General features: G+C 49.7%; 1 protein-coding gene and 1 pseudogene across 4 annotated transcripts; both read left to right on the top strand.

Annotated features, from left to right (window-relative positions):
* Positions 1 to 4,924: 4,924 nt before the first annotated feature.
* On the top strand, positions 4,925 to 14,108 carry LOC111770275 (ral guanine nucleotide dissociation stimulator-like). 4 transcript variants are annotated; one of them, XM_070249377.1, is made up of 12 exons: positions 4,938 to 5,102; positions 5,504 to 5,613; positions 6,482 to 6,675; positions 7,273 to 7,380; positions 8,045 to 8,235; positions 8,378 to 11,411; positions 11,486 to 11,554; positions 11,993 to 12,067; positions 12,644 to 12,693; positions 13,041 to 13,162; positions 13,368 to 13,471; positions 13,812 to 14,108. In XM_070249377.1, the coding sequence occupies exons 3-6, from the start codon at positions 6,524 to 6,526 to the stop codon at positions 8,812 to 8,814; spliced, it is 888 nt and encodes a 295-aa protein (XP_070105478.1). In that variant the 5' UTR covers positions 4,938 to 5,102; positions 5,504 to 5,613; positions 6,482 to 6,523; the 3' UTR covers positions 8,815 to 11,411; positions 11,486 to 11,554; positions 11,993 to 12,067; positions 12,644 to 12,693; positions 13,041 to 13,162; positions 13,368 to 13,471; positions 13,812 to 14,108. The 4 variants fall into 4 exon arrangements, with proteins under 4 accessions (XP_070105480.1, XP_070105478.1, XP_070105479.1 ...); XM_070249378.1 differs by lacking the exon at positions 12,644 to 12,693 and having other exon boundaries at positions 8,378 to 9,670; positions 10,650 to 11,411; positions 11,993 to 12,083; positions 13,812 to 14,107; XM_070249379.1 differs by lacking the exons at positions 7,273 to 7,380; positions 12,644 to 12,693 and having other exon boundaries at positions 4,925 to 5,102; positions 8,378 to 10,719; positions 11,993 to 12,083; positions 13,812 to 14,107.
* Positions 24,929 to 25,730, top strand: OR2CC5P (olfactory receptor family 2 subfamily CC member 5, pseudogene; annotated as a pseudogene).

Below are 26,153 nucleotides of genomic sequence, written 5' to 3'. Positions count from 1 at the left end.
GATAAAAGATAAGACCTACCTGGGACCTGGCTGAAGAGAAGGAATGTTTTGAAGAGCAATCTGCAAGTGGAATTGGTGTTACTGGCAGGTGAGGGAGGAGGAGATGAGAGATATGCTGGCTTCAACTTGGATGAGCACAGCATTGGGTGGTGGTTCCACTGGGAGCAAAGGCAACAGATGATACTGAGTTCAGGACTCTGATCTGGTCTCACGCCAGCTCTCAGTGATGGCCATCTCTCCCCATCTCTTCTTGCAAGCTATGGGGCATGAGCTGAAGGCCCTCACACTGAACTTCAGCATCTCCAACCTCCAAAATTCGACAGACATGAGCAAGGGCTCAGGGACATTTAACTCCACTGAGAGAGTCCTGCAGCACTGGATGAGACCCTGGTGCCCGCAGCTCCTGGAAGGCTGAGTCCCAGCAAGCCGCTCCCCAGCTGCTGTCTCTCCTGCTCATCCTCCTCCTTCCTCCTCCCCTGTTTGGATCCTTGTTCAAGAAGAGCAGCCTGGGCCCCTTATCCTTGGGTTGCAGACTGTTCTCCCTCAGGCACGTCCTTTTTCTGACATTTGAGAGTCACGAACACTTTCGGTGACCACCCCAGTTTTCACTCTTCCCACTGACTGCCAATTTGCTCCTCCCTCCCTCTGACCCCCATTATCAGAGGATTCAGAACATCTCTCTAGAGTCCCCACATTCCTCTCTCCCCGGGCCTCTGGAGGCTGGAGCAGCCACCAGCATGGAAGCTGTCTGCACCTACTACCCTGACCCCATGGCTCGTGATGGAGAGTGTGACAGAGACCCCAGGTGACAGAGAGCAGCTTTCCTGGGAGCTGAACCAGCTGATCCACTATGTCACCCCGAGGGGCCTCTACTCCCTGGTCAGGGACAGCCTTTTTGTCACTCGTGACTGTTCATGCTAAGCTGGATTGACAGTGATCATTACTTATACCTGTTCTATTTTATTTCCTCTCTAACAAGTCAGCCCAGGTTCTGATTTGGGGGACACAGAAACTGCATATGTAGAAAATTTCAACTTTCAAATGGAGGCTGTGCTGTTAATGGATTTGTAGATCCCAATCATAAAAAAAAAAAGAAACTGAACTATCTCGGTAATAATTTTTATATAGATTGCCTGAACAAATGATAATATCTTGGTTATAATGGGTTTAAATATACTATTAAAATTAGTTTCACTTGTTTATTTTTACTTTTTTACATGTGGCTACTAAAATAAGCTTAAATTCCATGAGATAGGGTGTGAAATTCAACTGTTGGACAGCACTGTTCAAGCCATGAAAATAAAGCCCAGAGAAAGTGGTTAGGGAAAATTTTTCCAAGGAAAGGCGTCCATCCGACCCATGCGGCAAGATGCAGAAAACAGTCTCATGACACACACACACACATACACACACTCACAAAAAAAACCAACATCATCATAGAGTTGTACCACTACTTCTCAAGTGGCAGGAGGTTGCACTCCTACATTGTCCTAAGTGGATGAACCTCAGGGAAGAAGCCAGAAGTCAAAAGAATTTGCCAATGAGGAAGATATGAAACCAGAGAGTAAGGTCGGGATCATCTGTGAGGTTCCCAGTGGTGGATACTGTTAGTGATTCAATATGTTAGGGAGTATTTTGCAAGAAGGGTTGTTACAGAACTCACCTTTCCTTTCCTAGGTAGAAATATACAAGTTGTGTAAAGAATAACAGCTCTAACAAACCAATGAAAAGATGATAGCATATGAATATCATTCTTGCAAATCACTCCTGGATTAGTGAGCCAGTCAAGGAACAGATGACATTGGATTAAGTTGGACCTCATTAGGTTGATTCCGACTTCATGACCATCCTATGGATTGTCTCATGCCAGGACCTCTAAAACATGCTGCCCCCACCACTCTTTTGCCACCAAGGTACACCAACCAGACCAGTCCTTGCTGACAAATGCCCTGGCTGGGCCCCTTCTGACAACACCTGGAGGACTCTCCCCAAATCCCCCTCTGTCATGGCACTCTTTTACCTGCCACTGGCCAGGGAAACACTTCCTCCAAGGCTCACAGTGTGTGTGCCCAGTTCTGGGGATGGCACTTCTCCCTCAAGTGAAGAGGAGGATCAGAGTGCAGAGCCTGTGGGCTGCAGCCATTAGGACAAGAACTGGGGCTTGCTGCCAGAGAGAAGAGAACCTGTGGTGGGTGTGGCTTCTAGGGTTCAAGAAGCCCCAGTGATCCCTGGATAGAATACCAAAAGACCATGCAGGACAGAGGAGGGATGCTTGGGTGTGATTCTGCTTGGGAATGTCCATAGGGAGGCGGGTGTGCCATTGGTAATGCCTTCAACAGTGTTGTTCATTCATCGATTCGTCCTGTCTCAGGGAGTGCTGTCTACATGCATCCAGGTGCTAGTCTCCCCTCTGGAGCAAACAGATAGCATCAGAAGAATGTTTCTATTTCATTTATAATGGATAGGTACAATGCTTGTAATGTGCTAGGTGTTGCAAGCATTTTTCAAACATTAACTCCTTTAATACTCCCCGTGTCCTTGCAAATTAGGTATGCTTATCATTCTTGCCAACATCAGATGAAGAAACTGAGGCACTGATGAGGTGAGTAACTTGCCCACTACCAATATCTAGGAAGTCATTGAGCTGAAATTTGAACATAACATGTTGGCTCCATATTCTCTGCTCTTAACCATGTTCTTTACTCTCTAATACTTCACACCATGAAGACATTGGCTCAGCATATCCATTTTCTTGTTACACCCAGTAGCCCCACTCTTTGATCTCTGTCTGAAAAAGATGCTATTTGCATCAAAACTGTTGCACAGACACACTAAACTGACTTCTCCTCATATCCCATGTCCTGGAAAATACATAGAGGACTTTTCAAAACCTTTCTTGCCTAGACTGGGAGTGCTTCTGGGAATTCACACTGTTCCTCTAAGAAGCCAAGGGCAGGCTGGGAGCTGGGTCTCAGGGGAAACCTGACCTCAGGAGTTACCAGGAAATTACAAAATGGATGGGAGGCCTCAGCAGGAACTGACATCAGGATCTGGTGGTGTTTCAAGCTGGGCCCTAATTTTCTGGCTGTGGTTGTAGGGGATGGTGCCGCATTCCAGGGAGAAGGGATGGCTCCCTGTGTTCTTGGGGGAAACCAGACCCAGGAAAGAGAAGAAATGATGGTTTCCTTTCACGATGGACTTGGGTGGGGAAACATTTAGCCCAGAAGAGAAGTCATGTTCCTGAGGAAACCGGAAGAAGCTTCCTAAGCATCTGCCAAGCAGAAAGCCCTCCTTCATGGACTCACTTTATCCAAATGACACCAAGAAGGAGGAAACCATGAGATGCCCTTGCAGGTGGGAGATCTGTGACAGTGGAGTCTGTGCCTGGGAGGCTCTGAAAGGCCTCACAGAGGTGACATTTGCTGTGAGCAGAGTGACAGATGAGAGGCACACCTGCCTGTGTCTGGGAAGAGTTTGAGTGTCAGGGAGAAGGCACCGCTCGTGCAGAGGCTCACAGGAAGAAGTGGGTCTGACAAGACAAGGTCAGAAAGGTGGCGGTGTGGCTGGAAGGAGCCTGAGAAGAGAGAGGAGGGCAGATGGGGGCAGAGCAGGTCTGGGTGGCAGGAACTGGCAGACTGCTTTTTCCCATCACTCTCTGATGACATTGCTCTAAGACATTGCACATAGAAAGTACAAATCCTTAACATCTCACAAAGCATGTGTGCCAGGAATGGGGCACAGCTTAGCTGGGTGCCTCTGCCTCAAGGTCTCTGTGAAGCAGGGGCTGCGGCTCTATTGTGGCTTGACTTGGGGAGGGTTTGCTCCCAAGTTCACTCACATGCGTGTTGAAGGGGTTTGTTTGGACTGAATGTCTGAGTTCCTGCCTGTCTGTTGGCTGATCATTCCCTCCGTTCTCGCCTATGGAGCCTCTTCATAGGGCAACTGAAAACATGCCCACTTACTCTCCCAGTTCCAGAGATATAAGAGGCAGAGAGAGAGAGAGAGAGGAAAACAGGAGGAGGGAAAGAGGGAGGGGGCTGAAGAATGTGGGTAAGAAAGAAGTGCCAGGCTTTTTGTTATTAACCCCGGGTTGTGTGCCATCCCATCACCTTGGCTGCATTCTGCTCAGAAGCCACTTCCTAATGATTGTGCAGTTCCACAAGGATGTGCACAGCAGAAGACAGTGAGCACCGGGAGCCGTGGTGGAGGCTGCCCTCCACATAGGCCGACATGAGGCACTTGGCTCTGACTCTAAGGGAAACAGGAGACCGTGGAAGGTTTCATGCCAGTGACTGGCAATATCTGAATTTCCTCTAATTTCAACCCCTAAAAGCTGTAGACGTGGAAATGAGACCCAGAGGGGCAGTGACTTGCTTAAGGTCCAAGAGCTGCAACCCAGGCCTGTTTTGAGGGGTACTGCACATGACATCCCACCCCTTCTTGTCATTCTTTCATCTCTAAGTGTGTGCATGAGACACATTGAAACCAGACCACAGGTGTTGTCACTACTGTCTCTTTCACAGCTGAGGACGTCCCGAGGGAGCTATTTCTGGCCTCATCCCCATCGTGCAGGTTGAGAGGCTGAGGAGGCCCTGGGAGGCACAATGGCTTTTCCAGGACACAGAGCTTCTAGGCAAAAAGAGGCCTGAACTCAGCTGAACTCAGCTTCCTGAAACTGGAAGCCTGGTTCCATCTCAACGTCCTGTGTTGGGCTCTGTGCTGTCTATTTGTGTACAGTTCTGGAGATGACATGGGCAAGGAGGGTGAGCAGCCAAGAGCCCAGAGGGGTTTTGGGTGGGTGGGTGTGATTGAAGGAAGGGGCCCGAGTAATGGAAGCTTGAGGAAGTGACCTCACTTCCTTGGTGACAAACCCTAACAGAATGTAGCACACTGGTCTCCAGGTGCCCACATTCTAGACATAGCCTCCTATTGAGCTCACTTGAGTGGAGACACTCAAGAGAGCAGGATGCTCTGCTGTTGTCTCCTGACTTGTTGAGGCTCTGGCTTCAGGAAAGCCAAGAAACAGAGCCTTTTCAGTCGCTACACATTGGCTCGGCCCTCACCTGCACAGCCTCTGGCCATTTCGCAGGAGGAGCCCTCAGGTAACACAGGGCCAGCCAACCGCATTAGGCCACACCGGGATCCCAGCCCCACACTCCTCTGAGCCTCCTTGTGTGTCAGGGGGGAGTTGAGTGAGGGCTGGCGGGGCAGAGCAGTGACCCACTTTGGGCAGGAGCCCTTTGCTGGGTGTTGGAAGCCTGGCACTGCATCATGTTCCCAGCCTAGGTGGTGGCTAGCAGGATGGGAGAGTGGGTGCTGGGGACCAAGCTCCTCTATGCATGTGTCAGTCCCGAGCCCTCCGGGTGTCATCTCATTCCCTCCCTGGCTGGAGGTCTGTGCAGATGCTGTTGGGTACCTGATCTGTGCTGGGTTTCCTCCTGTGGCCAAGCAGAGTTAGGTCCCTGAGACCTCCTGGCCCTGCTCTCGGGCACTCTCTTTGCAGAGCTGCACACAGGAGGTGGTCGAAGAGGTGGTGGATGGCTTCGGGTACTCCATCTCCCTGGACAGGGGCCGCTGCACCGCGCCACCATCAATAACTAGGGCTGCTCTGAGGTGAGAGTGGGCACAAGGCTTCTTCCTACCCAGGACCCTGAGATGACCAGGGCCGGCCCAGAATCCAACCTCAAACTGCCGTTCTCCTGGGACCCTAACAGGGCTGTCCCCCCTGAGTGTCCCACAGTCCCATTCCCAAAGGAATCTGGACTTCTGCTCCTCCTCACCAACTGCATAGGAGGGTAGGAGGGCACTCTTTGCATTTCCCTAGGAAGATTAGAGAAAACGTTGATGTCGTTGTCACTTCCCACTAGGCCCTGAGTATCTTTGAATTTTGCCTTTTTTGGAACATGGAACCTCGATAAGGAGGGTCTCCAAACTCCCTTTAATGTAAGAGAAATAACCATCAGCATGTTTTGGAGGTCAAAGGGATTCTCAGAACGTGTCACTGCCCTGTACACTGTTTCCAGACCTGGGAGGGGTGAGGTGGCCATATAACATTTCCCTCCGGGTCAGGGTCCGATGAAGCCTCAGGAAGTTAGAGGGGATGTCCTCAGCCCTCAGTTTGGGCGGTTCTCAGTTCTGACCCACAGGACCTAGAGAAGCCACTTGGCATGCCTAAGCCTCTGTTCTCTCTAGAGAAGGTGTGTCTGTTGAGGATTCACTGGGCTGGTGCTCTTCACAGAGGGAGGTCTGTTGTCCCTCAGTGAGCAAATGGCCTTGAGGGAGCTCAATGTGGAATCCTTCGCCTGCCCAAAGTCAGATTGTACTTTGAAAGCCCAGAGCCTTGCTGAGTGTGGGAGCCCCTGTCTCTCCTGTTGCACCCGTCTGGGAGGGGCTAGGAGTTCCTGAGTCAGCTGCAGACCTTGATAATCCTGGTGGCTTGCAGTGGTGGCCCTGACCCTGTGTCCCTCCTTGTCCCACCCAGAGTGAAGATGAGACCACTCTGTCTATAACTGAGGCCTACAGGATGCGTGCCCTCCAGGCAGGCAGGATGCAGAGGCTCTCAGAGTCTGTGCTGCCAGCCTTCCCCGGTAGAGTCCTCTGCAGTGTCACCACCTCGCTCTGCAGCTACTCAGGCTCCAGCACATCCCACCAGGTCCTGGACCAGCTGTTTCCCAGGTGACTGCCCGCCTCCTCCTCAGCACGGTGGTGACTCAGCCCACTGCCAGCTGTGTGTCTTGTCTTGGGAATGTTACCACTTCTCTCTGAGCCTGAGTTGGCTCCTCTGAAACGTGGAGTGGGAGAGGATGAACTTGCTAGGGTTCTCCCAGGGATGAATGGGCTCAGCCATCCAGGTGCTTCCCTGGTGTCCGGCTCTGCAGAGAGGGTGGTGGGCCATGCTGTGGTTGCTGGTGGTGATTATTTCTCTGCCCCCCATGAAAAGTAGTCCTCCTCTCCCTTCACTGGCTTGTGGCTTTTTGAGTTTGGAAAAACACCTAGAGAGCACCCTGTCAAGGAGTTTGAGATGCCATCCAGTTCGTCCTGGTGCTTGTCCTTGGTGTAGCCATTTAGGGATCTCTGGGGCCACAGAGGGGCCCCAGGCCTACTCAGACACCTGGATTGGTTCTGCTTGGAGTTCATTTAACAATGTCTATCAAGGACCTACTGTGTGCAGGACATCTGGACACTCTAAGTGTCACTCAATAAATGAAGAAGACAGCCTCCCTGGGCCTCCCCTCTAATCTGAGAGTCAGTCACACTTGACATCATTTCTAGGTCCCGTCTACCCTACATCCCAGGCGATGCCCTCATCCCCTTTGGGACACATGGAGGCAGCTTGGCCCATTGTGTGCGGGATGCTGGAGGACAGCACCACCTCCCAAAGTGAGTGGTCTTTGGGTGCAGACAGAGGGCCTCCTGTCTCTAGCAAACAGGGTGAGGGGAGAGAACGAAGGCTGTGGCTGGCGCAGCCCTGGGAGAACCCTGCATCTCACCCATCTTGTGATTCCCATGGGAAGGCTGAGTTCTGGTGGCTTCCACTCCAGCAGGACTGGACTCAAAGAGAGATGTGCATGGGTCCCAGGCCCCCTGAGAACCGGAAGGGAGGCTGGGCTGAGTTGTCTCCTAGAGACCCAATCCCAGCAGAGTCCCAGCTCCTTCTTCCTCCCTTTCTCCACATCCACCCCTTGTGAGCTCCACCACCAGGTCCATAGTAGGAGGTGCGTGAGCAAGCTGCTCACAGATCTGCTGGAGTCTTCATTCCAGTGGCCCATGTGCATGGAGGGCTGGGGTGGGCTGTGTCTAGACCCTTGGGGAGGAGAGTGCCGGTGGGAACAGGAGACTCTCACAGACTCTGTGTTCAGCCTGCTGGATGAGCAGGCCTGCCACTGCCAGGACAGCCAGTGGGGGCTCAGGGCTGGGCTGGGCCCCTCCTCTGGAGGGGGAGGGGCTGGCACAGGGGCCTAGATGATAACAAGAGTGCCTTGCGCAGGCAGTGTATAAAGAAAGGCAGCGCCACTGACTCTCTGGCCCATCTGCCTCCCCCCAGTGCTATCTATTTCCTGCTGGGAACTTGGCTGGGCCAAGGGCAGGATTGCAGGGAGGCCCTACCGTTTCCTTGTTGGACCCTGCAGCTGGCCACTCTGCACGTCAGCTTTCGTGGCTCACATGTGGAGGGCCATGCCTACCTTCTGCCAGGCCACCTGGAGCACATCAAGTCCATTGAGGCCAAACAGAAAGGTGAGGGGACTGGAGTCTGAGAAGACTGTGTTGAGGTTCATGGGCTAGAGTTCCCTTAAAGGCAGTGGAGTCCTTCCTGTCTTTGGAAAGGCACAAAAACTGTCAGGTGTGTGAGTGAAACTTTCTTTTTATCCTGCTCCAGAGCCAACTCCAAAGCTCCTGCCACTTCCAGAGCCAGAGCCAGAGCCAGAGCCAGCCCCTGAGCTAGAGCCAGCTCTAGCTCTGGCCCCACCACCTGTGGCAGAGTTTGAGCCTGTATCACCTGCATCGGACTCTACAGGGCTGGAGAAAGGGCCACCAGTAACTTCAGCCCCAGTGTCAGCTCCTGAACTAGAGCCCATTGGACCCTGGGCTGTGACCAACGAAAACCAGCTGAGGGAGGAGAAGCCGAACCTCTTGCACTTCTCTCCCAGGCTGGTGGCAGAGCAGCTGACAAGGATGGAGGCAGTGAGCAGCGGGGCTTGCAGGGCAGGGGTCTCTGCCTTCGTGTGCCATGAGCTGCCCCACACCTGCCATTCCGTGACCCAAAATCTGATGATCTGGGTCCACATTCCTGCTCCCCCATTACCAACACTGTGACTTGGGCACTTTCTTAACCCCAAGCGCTCGCTGTCCCCACGTGCACAGCAGAGCCGGACACTAAGGGCACCTGCTGCATGGGGTGGCTGTGCCGATGAATGAGGTGGAACAGAGAGGAAGTTGGGCAGCGTCTGGCCCTTTGGTGCAGGAGGGAGTTCACTGAAGTGCTGCCAGGTCCTTGGGCTGATCACGCCTGTGCCCAGGGGGCCTTCAAAGCCTCAGCACGTATCAGGCACATGATGTGTACTGACTCCAGTGGAGATAATCACACAAAGCCGGTGCTTCTCCCTGCCTCAGGGGAATGTGCATGGGAATGGGAATTGGGACCCGAGGGGGACTGGGATGTGTGGAAGATGTCCCTTGGGGTGGGCCGGTGGGGGCTGTGTTTCAGAGCTTGGAGGAGGTCAGACGGGGCTGGGAGCAAATGCCTTCCCTTCTGCACTGCACTGTGTCCCGTGTCATCTTGTGTTGGCACCTTCAGTGGACACAGACAAAACCCAGGGAGTCCCAGAAACCTCAGAGATCACATCCTCTGCTTCATGAGCTCCCGCTCTGTCTGCAACCCGCCTGGGACCCGTGGGGGACCGTGGATGCTGAGCTGGGGTGAGGCAGTGCTGGCAACACTCTGAATCTACCTCAGGAACTGTTTAAGAAATTGGTGCCTGCCCACTGCCTGGGCTCCATCTGGTCCCAGCGAGACAACAGGGACCGCGAGTACCTGGCACCCACCATCTATGACACTGTGGCACACACGAACACCTTGGCCAACAGTGTCATTGCTATGTGCCTTGGGGCCCCGGGCATGACAGCCCAGGAAAGGGCCAGGGTGGTGGAGCTGTGGATTCAGGTGGCCGAGGTAAGTCATGGGAGGCCAATGGAAGCCCTGTCTGGAGTCGTGGGAATTGCCTCTTGTTTCTCAGCTCTTGAGATTGAAGTCTGTGGTCTGAGTCCTTGCACTGTCCCTAGACCCTCCTGCCAGGGTCACACTGACCTTGACTTGAGGTCCTGGTGGTGGCAAGCTCACTTCCTTCCTGTGCTCCTTCCTTGTGTTCAGCTAAAAATCCTTGTGCCTGGCAGTGTTACTCGTCGGATCCCAGGTGTGCCCTCCCTGGGTTTCCTGGGCATCTGTCTCATCCAGGACAGGAGAAGTCCATGAGGGGACAGAATCCAGAGCTGGAGAGCTCCAGCCGCCCCTCACAGCTCAATCTCTTCCCTTCCCCAGGGGTGCCGAGGCCTCAGAAACTTCTCTTCCTTCCATACTATCCTTTCTGTTCTGCAAAGCCCTGCCATTAACCGTCTCAAAGAGACATGGGGACAAGTTTCCAGGTGGGTAGGCTGCTCTCCATCCAAGCACCACGAGGGTGAGGTGGACCTGGCAGCTGGCCTTGGGTCTCCATGGCCCCGGAGTCAGCTGAGACCACCTGGGAGACAGAGAATGCCTGGGACACGGACTGATCCGGTTCCTGGGTCTCTGAGTCTCTCAGGGCCCTTAGGCTACCAGTTCTGCCCAGGAATTCATTTCCTTCAATATCAGATCCTGACTTGAGCCCAGTTGGAGATTCTCAAGTGTTTCCTTTGCAGCAACAGAAATCTCCAGACAACTGAAACCGAGAGTGTTCAAAACAGATCTGTGTGGTAGATATGGGAATGGAGGCCCCAGGTCACAACAGGAGAGGCCCTTCCCCAGTCCAATGGGGACTTCGGGGCTCAGAGCATCCCAGTGAAATCCCACATCCAGGCCCTAGGCTGTTTGGATCTTCTGGGATCTCAAAAAAACGGGATTTGCCCTTCAACCACCCCATAGTCTTTCTTTCTTTCTTTCCCCACTCTCCCAGGGAGAGATCCTACACCTTTAAGAAGTGGTGCAGGGGAGAGCAGCACGTGAGCAGGAGACTGCTCCTGAAGGTGACCTAGGGCTGGAGATCTGGGAGGAGGGGTGCCGGAGGGGGCCGGGAACATCCTGAGTGCATCCTAGGAAGTGAGGCTATGGTAAGGCCATCCTGGGGTTCAGAGACCCCTGTCAGGGGGGCAGGAAGGAGATGCCACACGGCCCCCCCAACACCCTCTGCCCTCTCCCTCCATGTCTCAGTTTGGCTGTTGTTGGGACACACTCTGGGAGTGCAGAGGTCGGGACCATGGTCAGTGGTGGGGCAGGGTGAGGGGTGAAGGCAGCGGGGACAGGGACTCTGGCTGGGAGGGAGAGTGGCCTCTCCTCAGTGGGTCCTTGAGCAAGTCTGGGCCCCTCTGTTGGCCTCGGTCTCCTCCTCTGGGAAATGGAGGGAGATGACATGATGCAGGCCTCACAGCGGGGTGATACCGTCCAAGGGAGGACAGGAATGGGAGATTTGTGCTGGCTCCTCCTCGAGAGGTGAGGGGAGAGTAGTGATGACAGTCAGATGACACAGAGTCCTCAGGAGAACGCTGGATGCAGGTGGAGTTCTCCCCACTCTTTCCTGAGGAAGAAAGAGGCTCTGGGAGGCCTGGGCAGGCCCAAGATCACACAGGAGTGAGTCCTGGAGCCGGGACTGGTCTAGAATCAGAGCACCCTGGAGGCAGGAACAGCATAGGCTGCAGGGGACTGGAGCCAGATGGCCAAGGTATGAGGTCAGTGGCCTTGGGGGACATGTGGAGGGGAGCATGGCTTCTCTGACCCTGTCCTGGTCCACAACAGGAGGCTACCACAGTGTTGGCCACTGCACAGAGGGCCCACCATGGAAACCGGGAGAGGCGGTGGCAGCAGGTGAGGGTGCCTGGTGGGAGGTACCCAGGAGTCAGCGGAGAGGGAGCTCCCCCTCCCAGCTGGAGGCCTCTCCCAGGAGAGGGTCCTTCCTCCTCCAGAGCATCTGCTGTGGCCACCGAGCCTGAAGTGCCTGCATTGGCAGTGAGCAGGAGGAGGCCTGGAAGGGCTGGGAGCAGGATGGTTTTGTGGTGGGGTGGGTCAGGGGCCACATCCCCTTGGATTGGCCCACAGCCAGCCTGGGATGTGACTGGGGGAGTTTGGTGTTCCTGGAGGGGAGGGGAGGAGGGAATTGTGTGTGATGGGGGCTCCTGAGGGTCCTAGGCTGCTGTATGTGGGAGCCTGGGGTGGGCAGGTGGCTGGGGTAAGAGGTTTCAGGGGAGGGTTTATGGGGCCACCTGAATGCTGGAACTCATCACCATCACCACCTTGATGGTGCAGGGTGTCATCCCCTCCCTTGAGATGATCTTCAGTTACCTGGAGCTGCTGCATGATGAGACGGATTATTATGTGGAGGTGAGTGAGCCTGGAGGTGGGGCCGTGGGATCAGGCTCCTGAGGGTTTGGGAGGAGAGAGTCCTGCCTGAGCCCTGAGCTCTCACACTTGGAAAGGTCCTATCTGCAGAGCCTCCCAGCCTCCTGTGGAAGCCAGGGCATCAGGCCCATCTCAGCAATGAGTAATGGGAGGCTCTGCCTAGGCCGCCATCCGGGCTCCCTGGGCTGCTGAGGCTCAGAGCTGCCTGGCTTTGTGGCCACAGGAGGTGGTGTCTGAGCTGGACTCAGCCTCTCCTTCTGGCCCTGCCCATGAGGGAAGAGAAGTTGGGCCCCTCCAAGTGAGGAAGCACATCATTGGCTGAGCTGTCCCTTCCTGCCTGAGGCCTCAGTCTCCCCATGTGTCATCAGAGAGGGTTAGATTACAAGGTCTCAGCTCCTCTGCCCCAAGGTCTAGAGCCCAGAGCCTGGCCCAGGTCCAAGTCCGGTCTCTGGAAGGGCCTGCCCACTGGCAGCAGTGCAACACTGGAAGAGGTGGGATGGGGGCTAGTTCTGGGCTAAGGGGGCTGTTCCTGATGGACTTTGGCTGTCTGTCTTCCAGGGGAATGTGCTCAGCTGTCGGAAGTGGTAAGGAGCTGCAGCCTCACTGTGGTGAGAATGGGTGTGTGGGAATCAGAGAGCCCCCCTTTCATAAGAAGCCCTCTAGCTCGATCCCTGGGGTCGGACATTTATTTGCAGAGTTTGATATACACAGCTGGGGATCCTATGGCGTTGGCGGATGGGGGAAGGGCTGGCATCAAGGACCCCTTCCTGGTAGAGGATCTATTTCGGGCCAACTGTGAGAACAGGCACGTCCTGACTGGAATTGCTGGGAAGGAGGGTTCCCAAGTTGGCAAAGGCCCCACACTGGCTCCTTGTCCCCCTCCTCACCCCCTCCAAGAGCCCTGTAGGGTCCCCCACCCAGGCCATTTCTCCATCCTGTCCTTCCTCTGTCCCAGGAATTCAAATTCATCAAGGACATCAAGCTGGTTCAGAAGGTTGCAAATCTGTACACCGTGCAACCCGACGAGAACTTTGGGGCCTGATTCCAGGCCGTGGAGCCCGTGAGTGAGGAGGCAAGGTGAGGCAGGGCAGGAGTTGGGTGAGGGCAGGGCGGACTCTCTCTGCAGACCAGCTCCAGTGTCCATGACCGTGACTCCATGGTCAGCCTCAGATCTGGCTGCATGGTGACTCCTGGGGCCCTGGGACTCCAGCTGCTGGGAGGCTCTGGGAGGCACAGCTCAGGTGTGGCTCCTGGGAGCCCACAGCTCCACTCTGTCCTGTAGCTACAGCCTGTCCTCTCAGCTGGAGCCCCGATACCAGTGGACCAGAAAGATTCGACTCTTCTTCAAAGAGAAGAAGAGCCACTCATCTTCCCGCCCAGGGCTGAGTGAGTGTCTGGACTGGCAGTGGCTGAATCCAGGGGCTCAGTAGAGATTCAGGCCAAGTCTGGGACAGGGGAGTCGGACAGCTGTGGTGCTGGGCCCCAGCTTCACCGCTGAACAGTCCTGTCATGGGCGATTCCCCTCGCATTTCTGGGACTGGTTTGTTCCTCTGTGAAGTGGGTGACACTAAATACCAGCCCCTGTGTCAGGGTCAAATGGGGTGCTGTTGGCTGACTGAGCACTCAGCACCAGGGCTGGGGTACAGGGTACACAGGGTGCAGGGAGGGGGGAGAGTATGCTGTGATTCTGGGGGAGGCCCCCTAGGAAATTCCTCTATCTATCCAGACACCAGGCCCCTAAAAAAGAGCCCAGCGGTGGTGGCAGATGACGCTCCTGAGACCAGCTGAACCACAGCAGGGACACAACGGGGACACTCAGGTGCACGGGGCCACCTCTCAGATGCTGATATGAATGAAAACTTTGTGATCCATTTCCTGAAGGCCACAAGGGAGTGGACGACGCCCCCATCTCCCTCACACATTTTCCCCAGCGCCTATTTCCCTCTTTGGAGTGGCCATATTTTTGTTGTCAATGATAAATGCTAAGTTTGGGTATTCTATTAAATTTCTGTTTTTGTCTCAGCCTGGGAGTGGACGTGTGGTTCTTTCGCTCTCTGTGCTCATGGAAATGAGATCCAGAATCTCACATTCCTCCTTGAATTCAGAAACCTCGTAGAGTCCTCAGCTCAGGGCATGTGGTGAAGGGAGACGTGCCAGTGCCCTCCCTGGCTGCTGAAGGACAGTCCCGTGTCCCCCTCACTCCGAGAACAGGATCATTGCAGTGTGGTTCACCTGGTCCTGGAGCAGAAGCGGCCCCTCCGATCTCCCGGGGCTGAGACGTTGGAGGGACTTTCTCTGGCAGAACAACAGCCACGGAAACGGGGGTGTCTTTAAAAGTAGCTCTTGCTTGGGGCCAGCCCAGTGGTGCAGCGGTTCAGTTCCCATGGTCCCCTTTGGCGGCCTGAGGTTCACTGGTACAGATCCCGAGTGCAGACCTATGCACCTCTTGTCCAACCAAGCTTTGGCAGGTGTCCCGCAAATAAAGTAGAGGATGATGGGCACGGATGTTAGCTCAGGGTCAGTCTTCCTCAGCAAAAATAGGAGGACTGGCTGCAGATGTTAGCTCAGAGCTAACCTTCCAGAAGAACAAAAAAGCTGGCCCTGGCCTGTGCCTAGCACAATTCCTGCCCAGGACCGTGGCTGCCTTCCTGCACTTGGAGGACGAGGGAACATTTTCCCAGTTCCTCTTGCCCAAATGGGGACTTGTTTTCTGATTCAGTCCCTAGAATTGCATCAACTGTAAGTGGGGAAAATCCTGTAAAACCTCAAAGTGTGCACGTGGAGAGGGAGAGGCTAGAGGAAGGTCCTGTGCACATAGACTAAGGGCGGTCAGGACTCTCCCTCTCTGGGCCTCTCTAGGGTCTCCCTGTTCACATTTGACCTGGGCTTGGTCCTCCTGGGATTCTGGTCTGAGACTCTGATTCCCATTTCCTGCTTATTTTCTCTCCAAGGGGAAAGATTGGGGAGGCAGCTTTTAGCACCACAGCTGGGCCTCCCTCCACTAAACCTGGTTCTCCCTGGGAAGTAGGATTTTTAGCATCCCTGCACTTCCGCATGCAATTCTTTCTTAGGGCAGAAATTCCCTAGATGCCCCTAGCCTTTCTGTCAGGTCCATCGTGGCCACTCCTTCCAGGCTGGACCTGATGGATCCCTGGTGAGCTATGGTTTTCCAGGATAACAGACCATCCTTCTGACCAGGAATGACCCCACAGTGTTCCTTGCTGCCCAGGGTGACCTCTGGGCCTGTGTGGTTCTCTGGTCCATGGTCTTGGACATTCACCAGTTTATACACTCTGGTGTAATTTGACTGGCTTTTCCTAAAGTGGTAGCTGGGCCCGAGCCCATGAAGCATGTAGCCCCTGGGGTGACTGGGGTCATTTCCACAGTCTTGTGCTGTGGTTCTGTCATCGAGGTGTGAACCTTTCCTGTTGGGAAGTTGGAAAGATGAGGCCTAAGAAGGGTGTGAGTTGGGGGTCCTGCGGGCAATGCCACCAAACTAATGTTCTGTGGATGTGCATGGACACAGCCTCACCAAGTATAATCCGGAAATGCTCCCCATGTTGGTGTCCAACAGACACTGGTCTGGCTCAACCGGAGAACCCGCCTGATAACCAACAGCTAAAGGGTCACCACCCGGCCTTTTGAGCCTCATCCCCAGGAAACACCATGTAAGCAAGGACCAGATGAATCGCTTGTCACTTCTGAGTTATCCCCTCCTTCCTGATGGCTGCAAGTGTCACTCAGACACTTGGCAGGCTGGACTCTGCCAGGGAGGCCATCTCAGGACAGCCAGAACCTGAGGATCAATCCTGGTTCCTGGCAGCCCAGGCCCTTGCTGATGCAGTGCAGCCACCCAGGAAAGAGACTTGCCAGAGGAAGGTGGGGAAGGCTGTGCTATCCCTCCAGGGAGAAAGAGTCGTGGTAGGTCCCAGGGCTAGTCCAGGGCCAGGATGAAGGCACGGGTGTCCCAAGAGTGTCTCCTCCAGGACTGGGATGCTCCTGAGAGCCGACCCAGCAGGTAGCTACATTCAGTAAGTCACATGGGTACAGCTGTGGCAGAGGAGGGACAATTTATCCCATCTTTGGGTTTCCAAATTGGAAATTGTTTGCTGAAGTCCATGAGTAAAGCAATTAGCAAATCTGGATGACAGGTTTATTTTTGAAGGAAAGTATGAGTTACCAAAACTGGCTTCCTAAGAGCTAACTAAAGGGAAGAGAAAATAATAATGTGAATCTCTTGAAAAGCCTCAGGTGCATATAGTGTCAGAGAGAAATCCTCAAAATGTTTGAGGAACTGGAAAGCCGGGTTCTGTTTAAACTGTTGCAGGTGTAAGGTGGGGATGGGTGCTTGCATCTCGTCTTCCTGTGTAAGTGAAAACAACATCACGTTAGGAATAAACTCAGTCTTTCCAAAGTGGTGTAAGACATGGGATTGTACTCCTCACTCACGTAGCTCAAGAATATCTTGCCACGTTGTCCTTTCACTGATGCATCTTCCATTTACAGGAGCTAACAAAAAATCTGTCCCATTGACAGCCATACCATCCAGCTAACTGCCACCTCACCCCACTCACAGTGCTCCGCAAGCCTCTCTTGGTGATCTGTCTCATCACAGTGAAGGAGTCAAGCCAGAGTGTTCCAGAGTCCTGGGAACCATATTCATACCACCTCCAAGTGCCAAGACAGGAGGAGCTCTGAATGGGAAAACTGACTCTCAAACACTGCCCTTCTCTTGGCTCGCCTTAGGATTTCTCCCTGAATGATATGATTGGACCATTCACCTGACTGCTGCCCCCTTGGTTTTGGTGGCTCAGGAAGAAGTACCAAGATGTACTGGCCTTTCCTTCACCCTTGAGGAGACCAATGAGAATCCCTCTTGACTCCCCAACCTTCCCTTAGGTTTTGATGTCTACACTGCCTGTCCCAGTGACCACAAGACCTTGGAGACCACTCTGGCTCTCCTTAGGGAATTGAACTCTCTCTAACTACAACCACCGGACTACAGCAAAACTGGGGCCACTGTTTTAGGAACAACTTCAGCATTTGCAGCTAAGGTTGGAACACTTCTGGAGATCTACCAAAGCCCCTGGGTAAGGGGTCTGGATTCTGGAGAGAGAGATTCTGGTCTTCACCAATGAGTTCTCTCATCCAATCATAGGGAAAGGCAGAAGCTCTATGTATGTCATCCCAAGGACTTCTCAGTTTGGGAGATTATTAACTGGGTTGGGAAGGAAGACGATGGTGAAGGAGAAGTGACATGGAAACATTGAGACTCAGCCCAGGGTCATGCTCAAGGCCAATGCATCCACCGCACTGCTCCTGGGAACATTGGCTGAGGACAGCTCACAGCTCTTTCCCTCACAGGACATGCCCACAGCATAGGGAACCACCTAACCTTAGGACACAACCCTCTCGAGGGACAGCCAGAGGCCCAGGTCTGGCCAATAAGGGAATAAGAAACATGGTCTCAATTTGGGACAACACCAAACGGCCGTCCCAGCTCCAGAGATCCTTGAGGGTTGGCAGAGACTCAGTGGCAACTGTCTTGTTCTTCAGCTTCTCCTTCAATGATCCCTGCCTTGCTAACTTCCCATAGGGATATCTCCCCAGAACCCTTCCCTAAATCTTCCACATGGAATACTCCCCCACACAGTCTCTTTCCAGGGCCCCATCTGTGACAAGCAGCAATCAGGAGACATTAATGCAGAACACAGCAGCATGAGATTCGGCAAATGTTCTGGAAGAGTTATCTGTTAGGCGATCTGAGAGGGTAGGTCATTGTAATCTCCAGGATAACTTAGGTAACGCTCTGGTAATAAATGCAACAATTGAGAAATTCATGACTAAAGATGTATTTCTCCTCAGATTTACATCATACATTGATAGTTGAGGTGAAGGGACCCCTGCTTCCTAAGTCACGTGGGGGAAGGCTGATGGAGGCCCCACGATCTTGTTGGTACACCATCTGAAACTGATGCCTGCTTCAGTTGCCACCAAAGGACAGAAAGAGCACCTAGGTTCTTACACCTCCTCTTTTCTTCTTTGGCTTAAAAGTGATGCCATTGGTCGTAAGGTGCCACAAATCTTTTACAAAGCCAAGAGGTCTAGAAAACATAGGCTTCTGTGTGCCAGAGTGAAAGCAAAAGTGGATGCTGGCACCACACCCTCTTTCTTTTCACCAAAGGATATGATTCCTCTCCCTCTCACGTAGAGAATTCACTCACCCTCTTTCCCAAGGAGGACATCTGAAGACCTGGTAAACTCAGAAACCCTAGCTGACCCTTGGGCTAATGGGACAAAGACTTCAGGGGCCACACATGACAAAGAATACAGAACTCGCAGGAGAGGATCTGAAAATTCACTAAAGAAACTAACAAGGACTATTGTAATAAGCAGAAACAAGAAACGCTGGGGATGGGGAGAACCTGACATCCACAATTGTCACATCATCATATTCCAAATAGTCGTCTGCAAGAAGTTGCAGGGCATACAAAGAGACAAAGAAGGATAGCTCATACAGAGGAAAACTTCATGATTAGAAGGGGCCCTTGAGGAAGCACTGAGGGGTTACTGCAGAAAATTTTCTCTGCTTCTTGCTCTTCACATTCCTGTGCTGAGCCTATATCTTCATAAGCTTGTCGCAGGGATGCTGAACAGCTCTGTTTCAGGGTAAGACAGAGTCAGAGGTCATGGATACCAGCAACTGATTTGTCTATTTTCTTCTGTCTTTCTCCATGACTATATCTACTGTCTCATCTTGCTTTACAAGCAAAACCTGGAAAACATACCAAAGCAATTGTTTTTGGGTTTTTCTACCAATAGTACAGAAAATATGGCTGTTATTTTTGGTGCTGAAACTCAATTTTGTGGAGTAAATTTCAACCTGAATTTGAAGTTTAAAATAGTTAAACACAGAATAACCATATGACCTGGCACTTCCACTCCTAGATATTTACCCCCTAAAATCGAACACAGGTATGCAACCAACAATTTGTATAGGAATATTCACATCAGCCCTGTGCATAATAGTCCAAGGTGCAAGGTCCATCAACTGATGAAGGCAGAAACAAAAATGGGTACATCCATGCAATGGGATAGGAATCAGCCATGAAAAGAAGTGAACTGCTGATGTGTGTTTAATCTTTAAAAACATTATGCTGTTGAAAGAAGGCAGACACAAAAGGAGAAGTCTTTATGTTTCTATTGATACGAAAAGTCCAGAAAAGGCAGATCAATAGATAGAATGTCCCTTCCTGGTTGCCAGAGGGTGGGCGTAGGGTGAAATGGGGAGCGACTGCTTAATTTGTACAGGGTTTCCTTTAGGATGATTAAATCTTGTGGTATAGACAGCAGTGATGATTGCACAGCTCTGGGAATGTCCTAAACCCCACTGAATTGTGGGTGATTCACCTTTTCACAGTGAATTTCATGTGATGTGAATTTTACCTTAATTTAAGAAAACAATACAGAGTTCATTATCTCCCACAACAGAGTGTCAAGAGCCCCTGTGACTCGAGGATGAAAGGGCTCTATTAACAACCTCATGACTACTCCAGGAGTGGTAGATTTTCATTTTCTCTCATATTGAGAGTGTTCTGTCCATTGTCACAAGACTATTCTATTCTTGGCCCCACACGTCCAAAGACAGTGAGAGAAAATATGCCCTGTCATACCCCTTTTCACTAGACAGGGCTTTTCTTCCAGAAGCCCCAAGGAAACTTTCTGGGTCAGGGTTGCAATCCAGCCCATGACTAAGCTACACTTTGAGCAGTGACAGGATTGTACTCAATTCCTTCCCCACTGTTCTCAGGTGAGAGGAAAAGGTCATGTCGCCTGAGTCCATGAGATGGGAAACACCCAAACCAAACTTAGGTTCTAGCAAGGAGAAAGCCTGAGAATGAGGTGTTGGAAAAAGAATGGTGGCTTTGTAAGGAGGTGCCTTTCATCTCTCATTTGAACACACTCTCCACTTTTCAATCCTTCCTGTCTGCTAGCTTCACCCAGTCCTGAGCAAAACCCAACTTAGAAAAGGTGCTGCAGAGCACACGTTCTTTAATGAAAAAGAAACCCTGTGATGTGATAGGACATGCTGAGCACTGAATATTCCTGCTGGTTTCGGGCTCCTGGCCAGAATGCAAGACTTTGGGTCCAATAGTCTATGTGATGAAGACTTGGTCATCAGCGAAGAGGTGATAGCATGGCCCGTTGGATGCAAAGCAGTATGCCATCTTCTCAAGACTAGATTGATAGATTGTAAAGATATCAGAGCAGAACCCTTATATGAGACGAAGAGTTCGCTTACTAAATGCTGCACCCAGTTCACCTTTGGAAGGCTATGCCTTGACTTCATCCCGTGTCATGCTGCTCACCTATATTCAGAGCCAATGCCTAGAAGGAGCAGATTTGTGCATGTTAGTCTCTTTATTTGAGTATATGCACCCAGGCAGCTGTTGTATGAGTGCAATGAATGAAGTGGATGGATATATCAGGCATCCTGAGCCTCCTGTACGCATGATAAGAGCACTTCTTATGTTTGGATGCACTGCCAAGACAAGTAGATTACGGATGTCTACTCTCTCGGTAGACCCCACTTACATATTCTCTTGGTTACTTTATTTGCATACCATCTGGTTATCAAACTCCATTCTGCTTAGCATCACAAAGCATTCACCACTATTTCCCTTAACTTTCCCATAGTTGAAAAGTCCCAGGATATTTTGTAGTTGATTTATAAAATCATAATGCTTTGTGTCATTAATACGTTGCTAATTTTCTGACAAAGCAGTGCCATACCTGAATCAGGAGCCCAGGACTCGGTTAATCCAGATCTGCATTTCATAACATGCTCTCATAGTTTGTGTCTGCCAGCACCATATTGATTTTTTCATGGAGGGACCTTTAGTAGTGTGTCTACTTTGCACCTTCTTAGCTTCTCTTTCCTGCAACCTAGAATCTTCTATCCAGCCAGGTAAGAGAGCATAGTCAAATAGGTTTGGCCACATAATGGCTCAGTACCGTGGCCAAATACATATCTGCTTGGAAAGAAATTTTGGATGAAGTGTTTAAATAAGAGAAAACCAAGGTATGTTGCCAGTAATATATGCAACAAAAGTGATAAAATAATTTGGTAAAATTGCCTTTGTCTCTGTAAATAGTTCAGAAGAGAAGAAAGAAAGAGGGGACATAAGCCTGGTAACTCACAATTAGCTGTGTAGATAATATCAAGTCAGGTGGACCTTGGGGAGAGCGTAGGGATGTAATAGAAGGTAAAATATGCTCTCTTCTCAGGGGAGAAGTAGAGATAGCCTCTTGGAGCTGCTAGTAATGTAGAAAATGATGAGCAGTGATACTCTCTTTTTCCTGCCACTCACCCAAATCCGTGTGTCACCAGAGCTGCAGTTCAGGATTCAGGAAGATTCCACAAGAAAGAAGGCCTCTTTGCTGCTTTCCTTGTGTTCTGGTTTTGAGAGAGAGGTTTGCAATCAGGCGGGTATAGATGTTACTAATCATCCTGTGAGAGCTCCACCTCTTCCCTATATAAAGAAGTCTAAACAAAAATATTTATAATTAAGTTGTCTAACTTTTAAAACGGAGATAGACTTCTCAAAGTAGCAACAGAAAAGTGACTCTATGCATACAGAGAAACATCAACAAGCCGACAAGTAGGTTTTTCAAAAGAAACTTTGAGATCAGGAATAATTGATATAATCAAAGCTGAACATATGAAGGAAAGTATATCATACACAGAAAAACTGTCTGAACAGTAATTTTTCCAAAGATATATAGAGGATCAACGGACACATGAAAAGATGTTAAACATCACCAATTTTTAGAGAAATGCAAATCAGAACCTCAATAAGATATCACCTCACACCCACCAGAATGACTATAATTAACAAACAGGAAACAAGTGTTGGAGAGGATGTGGAGAGAAGGGAACCCTCGTACACTACTGGTGAGAATGTAAACTTGTGCAGCCACTATGGAAAACAGTATAGAGATTTCTCAAAAAATTAAAAATAGAACTACCATATGATTCAATGATTCCACTTGTGAGTATTTATCCAAAAAAATGTGAAAACATGAATGTGAAAAGATATTTGCACTCCTATGTTCATTCTAGTATTATTCACAATAGGTAAGACTTGGAAACAACCTAAGTGCCCATCAAGGGATGAATAGATAAAGAAGATGTGGTATATATATATATACACACACACACACACACACACACACACACACCACAGACAACTACTCAGCAATAAGAAAACATGAAGTCTTGCCATTTGTGACAAAATGGATGGAGCTTGAGATCCATGGATGGACACTCCAGGGGGTCAGGACATGTGCATGGGCCAGGACTGTGTTGACAGTGTGTGTGGACCTATGGGCCATGGGGTTTATCAGTGGCAGAAGAACTGTGCTTTGCAAACAGCCACATAGGTGATCAGGCCCACCTTCCAAAGCCTGAACAATTGGATGCTCCTGTGCCTGGGCCCAGCCTGACACAGCTACAATCCTGAGAGAGCTGACAACAGCCTTGCAGGCCCAAGGCCCACAGCAATTGTAAGCCCCTGAACCTAGCAACCAGGTTCGCTGGGGGCATACTAACATAGCAGAAAAACTGCAACAGGAATGTGCTATTAGATCTTGTAGCCTACTGTGCTGGGGCTCCTCAAACCAAATAAACTGACTGAAGGGTCCGTATCAGCCACACACACCTGAGCATTACAACCAGCTGGGCAAGGGAGACAACCCAGAAGCCCTGGGAATCTGCAGCAAAAGCAACCCTGCCACAACACAAGGACATACGTAGTCCACATAGGGGAAACCCCTGGAACGTTTGGAACTGGCAGTGAGAGGGAAGGACACGGTTGGGCCTCAAAAGATGTCTCTCACATAAAGCCACTTCTCCAAGATGAGGAGACATAACTGATCCATTTAATACATAGGCATAAGCACAGAGAAAGAGGCAAAATGAGGAGGAAAAGGAATATGTTACAAGCAAGGGAACAGGACAAAACCCCAGAAAAACAACTAAAGGAAACAGAAATAAACAATGTCCCTGACAGAGACTTCAAACAAAAAGTCATAAGTATGCTCACTAATCTTGGGAGAAGAATGGATGAAGGCAGTGAGATCATCAACAAAGAATGGGAAAATATAAAAAAGAACCAATCTAAAATAACAAATACAACACTGAAAAAGAAAAATTCACTAGAGGAACTCAATAGCAGAAAACATGAATGCCCATAAGTATATATTGTATCGTCTTGTATTAACTCTCTAATTCTATCGTTTCTAAATGTCAGACCTTTTTTGGTTGTGGTTGTTTTCTTTCTGATCCATTTCCCCCAATTTATCTCTGAAAGCTTTCATTGAATCTATTATATTAATTATTGTATCTTTAATTTTTAGAACTCCTTTATTGTCATCTGACATTTCCTCTTATATTACTCTTGATATTTGTACTGTGGATTTAACTTCTCATATTTCTCTGAATGTGAAATTATTTTGTAAAGATTTCTTGCATTTTTACCAATCATTTTTTAACTCAGTATGTGTGCCTGTGCGTCTGTGTGTGTGTGTATCTCCTTCTTTCATTTGGAGACTTCCTCAAAAGTCTGATGACCTTTGATCTTAGAGCAGTATTATAAGACTAAAGACCTAGAGACCCTTTTTGGGCATGGCATGCTGAGCTTGCTCACTTATGGTATTCTCTTTGAAAGAGAATTCCCCACTCATTCCCCCGAAGAAGATTCTCAGGATGCCATCTCCCCTTCTCCATTTAAGTGACTGAATTTTTCTCAAAATTCTTTCTCCCAAAATGTCTTGAACTCTTTCATCCCTGATTCCCCTCCTTTACTCTCATCCACACTTTCTTAAATGATAACATTTATCTTTTTATTATCATGTTAGTCGAGTTTTATGGTGGAGAGGTGATAAATAGATGTGTTTATACTCTCACACTCATTTACAAATAGAAAGAGTTTTAAATACATAAAAATAAAAGGGAAAAAATGAATGAGTAAGAAAAGATTCCATAAAGAAATGTACAATGCTATATGAGCATTGGGAAGCAGATGGACAGAATTAATATCTTTTGGGAGACCTTGAGCAGAGTCATGGAGGCTACAATGAAACTGGAGTATAGATTCATAAGAAAAGGATCTATTTTAACTTGAGCAGTTGGAGATTGAGTGAGGAGGCAGAAGAAAATTGCTTTGCATGAATGGTGTTTGGCAATAAAGATCCACTGTAGATTTCTGAAAGGAAGAAGCAAATAATGAAATGATGTCTAAGCAGCTTGATTTGGCAAACTCCTTGAGGAGAATTCAAAAAATGAGTTTAGGTCTGCAACGTGAGCTGATAGGCTGCTGCAGTCTGGGAGGTATCAGGGCTTCACTATAAAAGAAAAACTCATTCCCTGAGGGTCATAAAAATGTATTCAAATATCGGTCTATATTTTATGCATTTGCATTGAATTTTTTCATATACATTTAAAGTATAAGGTCTGGAATTAGTAATGCTGGAATTATGTTGGGGAATACATCTACATCCTAATAAAGTCATTAAAGAAATGCATTTTTTATTACATTGCAGATGTCTATAAAATATTTTGGCCACAGATGTTTGTCTCATCAAGCTTTTATCTGTGAGGCAAAAACTAGATTATTTTTTTCAAAATAGGTAATTCTGTTCTTCATTTTAGAGCTGCAATTTTTCATGACTAAATCATAGTATGACTAAAATTATAAATTAAAAATGCCTTATTACTCTATACTAACAATTTTGTGTCTGTCTTTAGGAAAAAATTAATGAAAATCCCTTGGAAAATTGTCAATTATTGAGGCTATTCCACCATCAAGAATTGGCCTGTTCTTCATTTTCATTGTTCTCATTTTGATGATGGCTCTGTTTGACAGTCTGTCCATGATCCTCCTTATCCTCCTGGACACCCATCTCCACACACCCATGTATTTCATACTTAGACAGCATTCCTTCATGGCTCTAACTACATCTCCACCATTGTCCTCAAAATGGCTTCTAATCTTCTGTTTGGAAATAAGTATATTCTTTCATTGGGTATTATATTCAGAGCTCCTTCTTGACTTTAGCAAGAGCATAAGGCTTACTATTTGCCTCTATGTTCTATGATTGTTACATGGCTGTTTGCTTTCCTCTCCACTATGCTATTCATACGAGCAAAAGAGTGTGTGCGCTGATGTTAATAGGATCCTGAATAATGGTCTCTATCAACTCTTTTGCCCACATTGTATACACCCTCCATTTCTCTTATGGCTGATCTAGAGCCTTCAATCATTTCTTCTGTGATGTCCCAGCCATGTTGACTATGGCCTATATGGAAACCTGGGTCTATGAGTATACAATGTTGGAGTCCCACCCTCTTCCTTGTGTTGCCTTTTATTCTTTTTTTTTGAGGGAGATTAGCCCTGAGTTAACTGCTGCCAATCTTTCTCTTTTTTCTGAGAAACACTGGCCCTTAGCTAACATCCGTGCCCATCTTCCTCTATTTTATATGTGGGACACCTACCACAGCATGGCTTGCCAAGAGGTGCCATGTCCGCACCCGGGATCTGAATTGGCAATCCCCGGGCCACCAAAGTGGAATATGCACACTTAACTGCTGGGCCACCTGGCCGGCCCCTGTGTTACCTTTTATTGGTACTGTGTGTTCCTATGTCTGAGTTCACCTGGTTCTCTATCACATGTAATTAACAGAACGGAGGAAGAAGTCTATTCGAAATGCAGAACCCACCTCACTGTGATGACTTTCTAATATGTGCTTTTTGCTTACACTTCCTGTGCCTGAGATCCTGCCAATCTCCTACTGACGTCACTGTTCTGGCTGTCTTCCACTCCCTCCTGACCCCAAGGCTCAACCCCATCATCTACAGCCTGAAAAACAAAGAGGTGATGGGGCCCTGAGAAGAGTGATTTAGAGAATCCACTCGGTGAAAAGGTAGACAAACCATCTGTCTTCGTCTCCAAGTCTCAGTGACACATCTTTTCAGCTGTGTCCAGTCATGAAGAAAACTGATATTCC

Source organism: Equus caballus, chromosome 24 (assembly GCF_041296265.1).
Source record: "Equus caballus isolate H_3958 breed thoroughbred chromosome 24, TB-T2T, whole genome shotgun sequence".
Classification (NCBI taxonomy): Eukaryota; Metazoa; Chordata; class Mammalia; order Perissodactyla; family Equidae; genus Equus; species Equus caballus.
The sequence above is the reverse complement of the archived record's forward strand: the minus strand, read 5'-3'. Positions and strand labels throughout refer to the sequence as shown.

Bases quoted from the DNA above. Each gene is read 5' to 3' on its own strand.
- LOC111770275 (XM_070249377.1), top strand. From the start codon at position 6,524: ATGCGTGCCCTCCAGGCAGGCAGGATGCAGAGGCTCTCAGAGTCTGTG. The intron at 6,676-7,272 runs GTGACTGCCCGC...CATCATTTCTAG, and splicing joins CTGGACCAGCTGTTTCCCAG to GTCCCGTCTACCCTACATCC. The intron at 7,381-8,044 runs GTGAGTGGTCTT...GCCTCCCCCCAG, and splicing joins GGACAGCACCACCTCCCAAA to TGCTATCTATTTCCTGCTGG.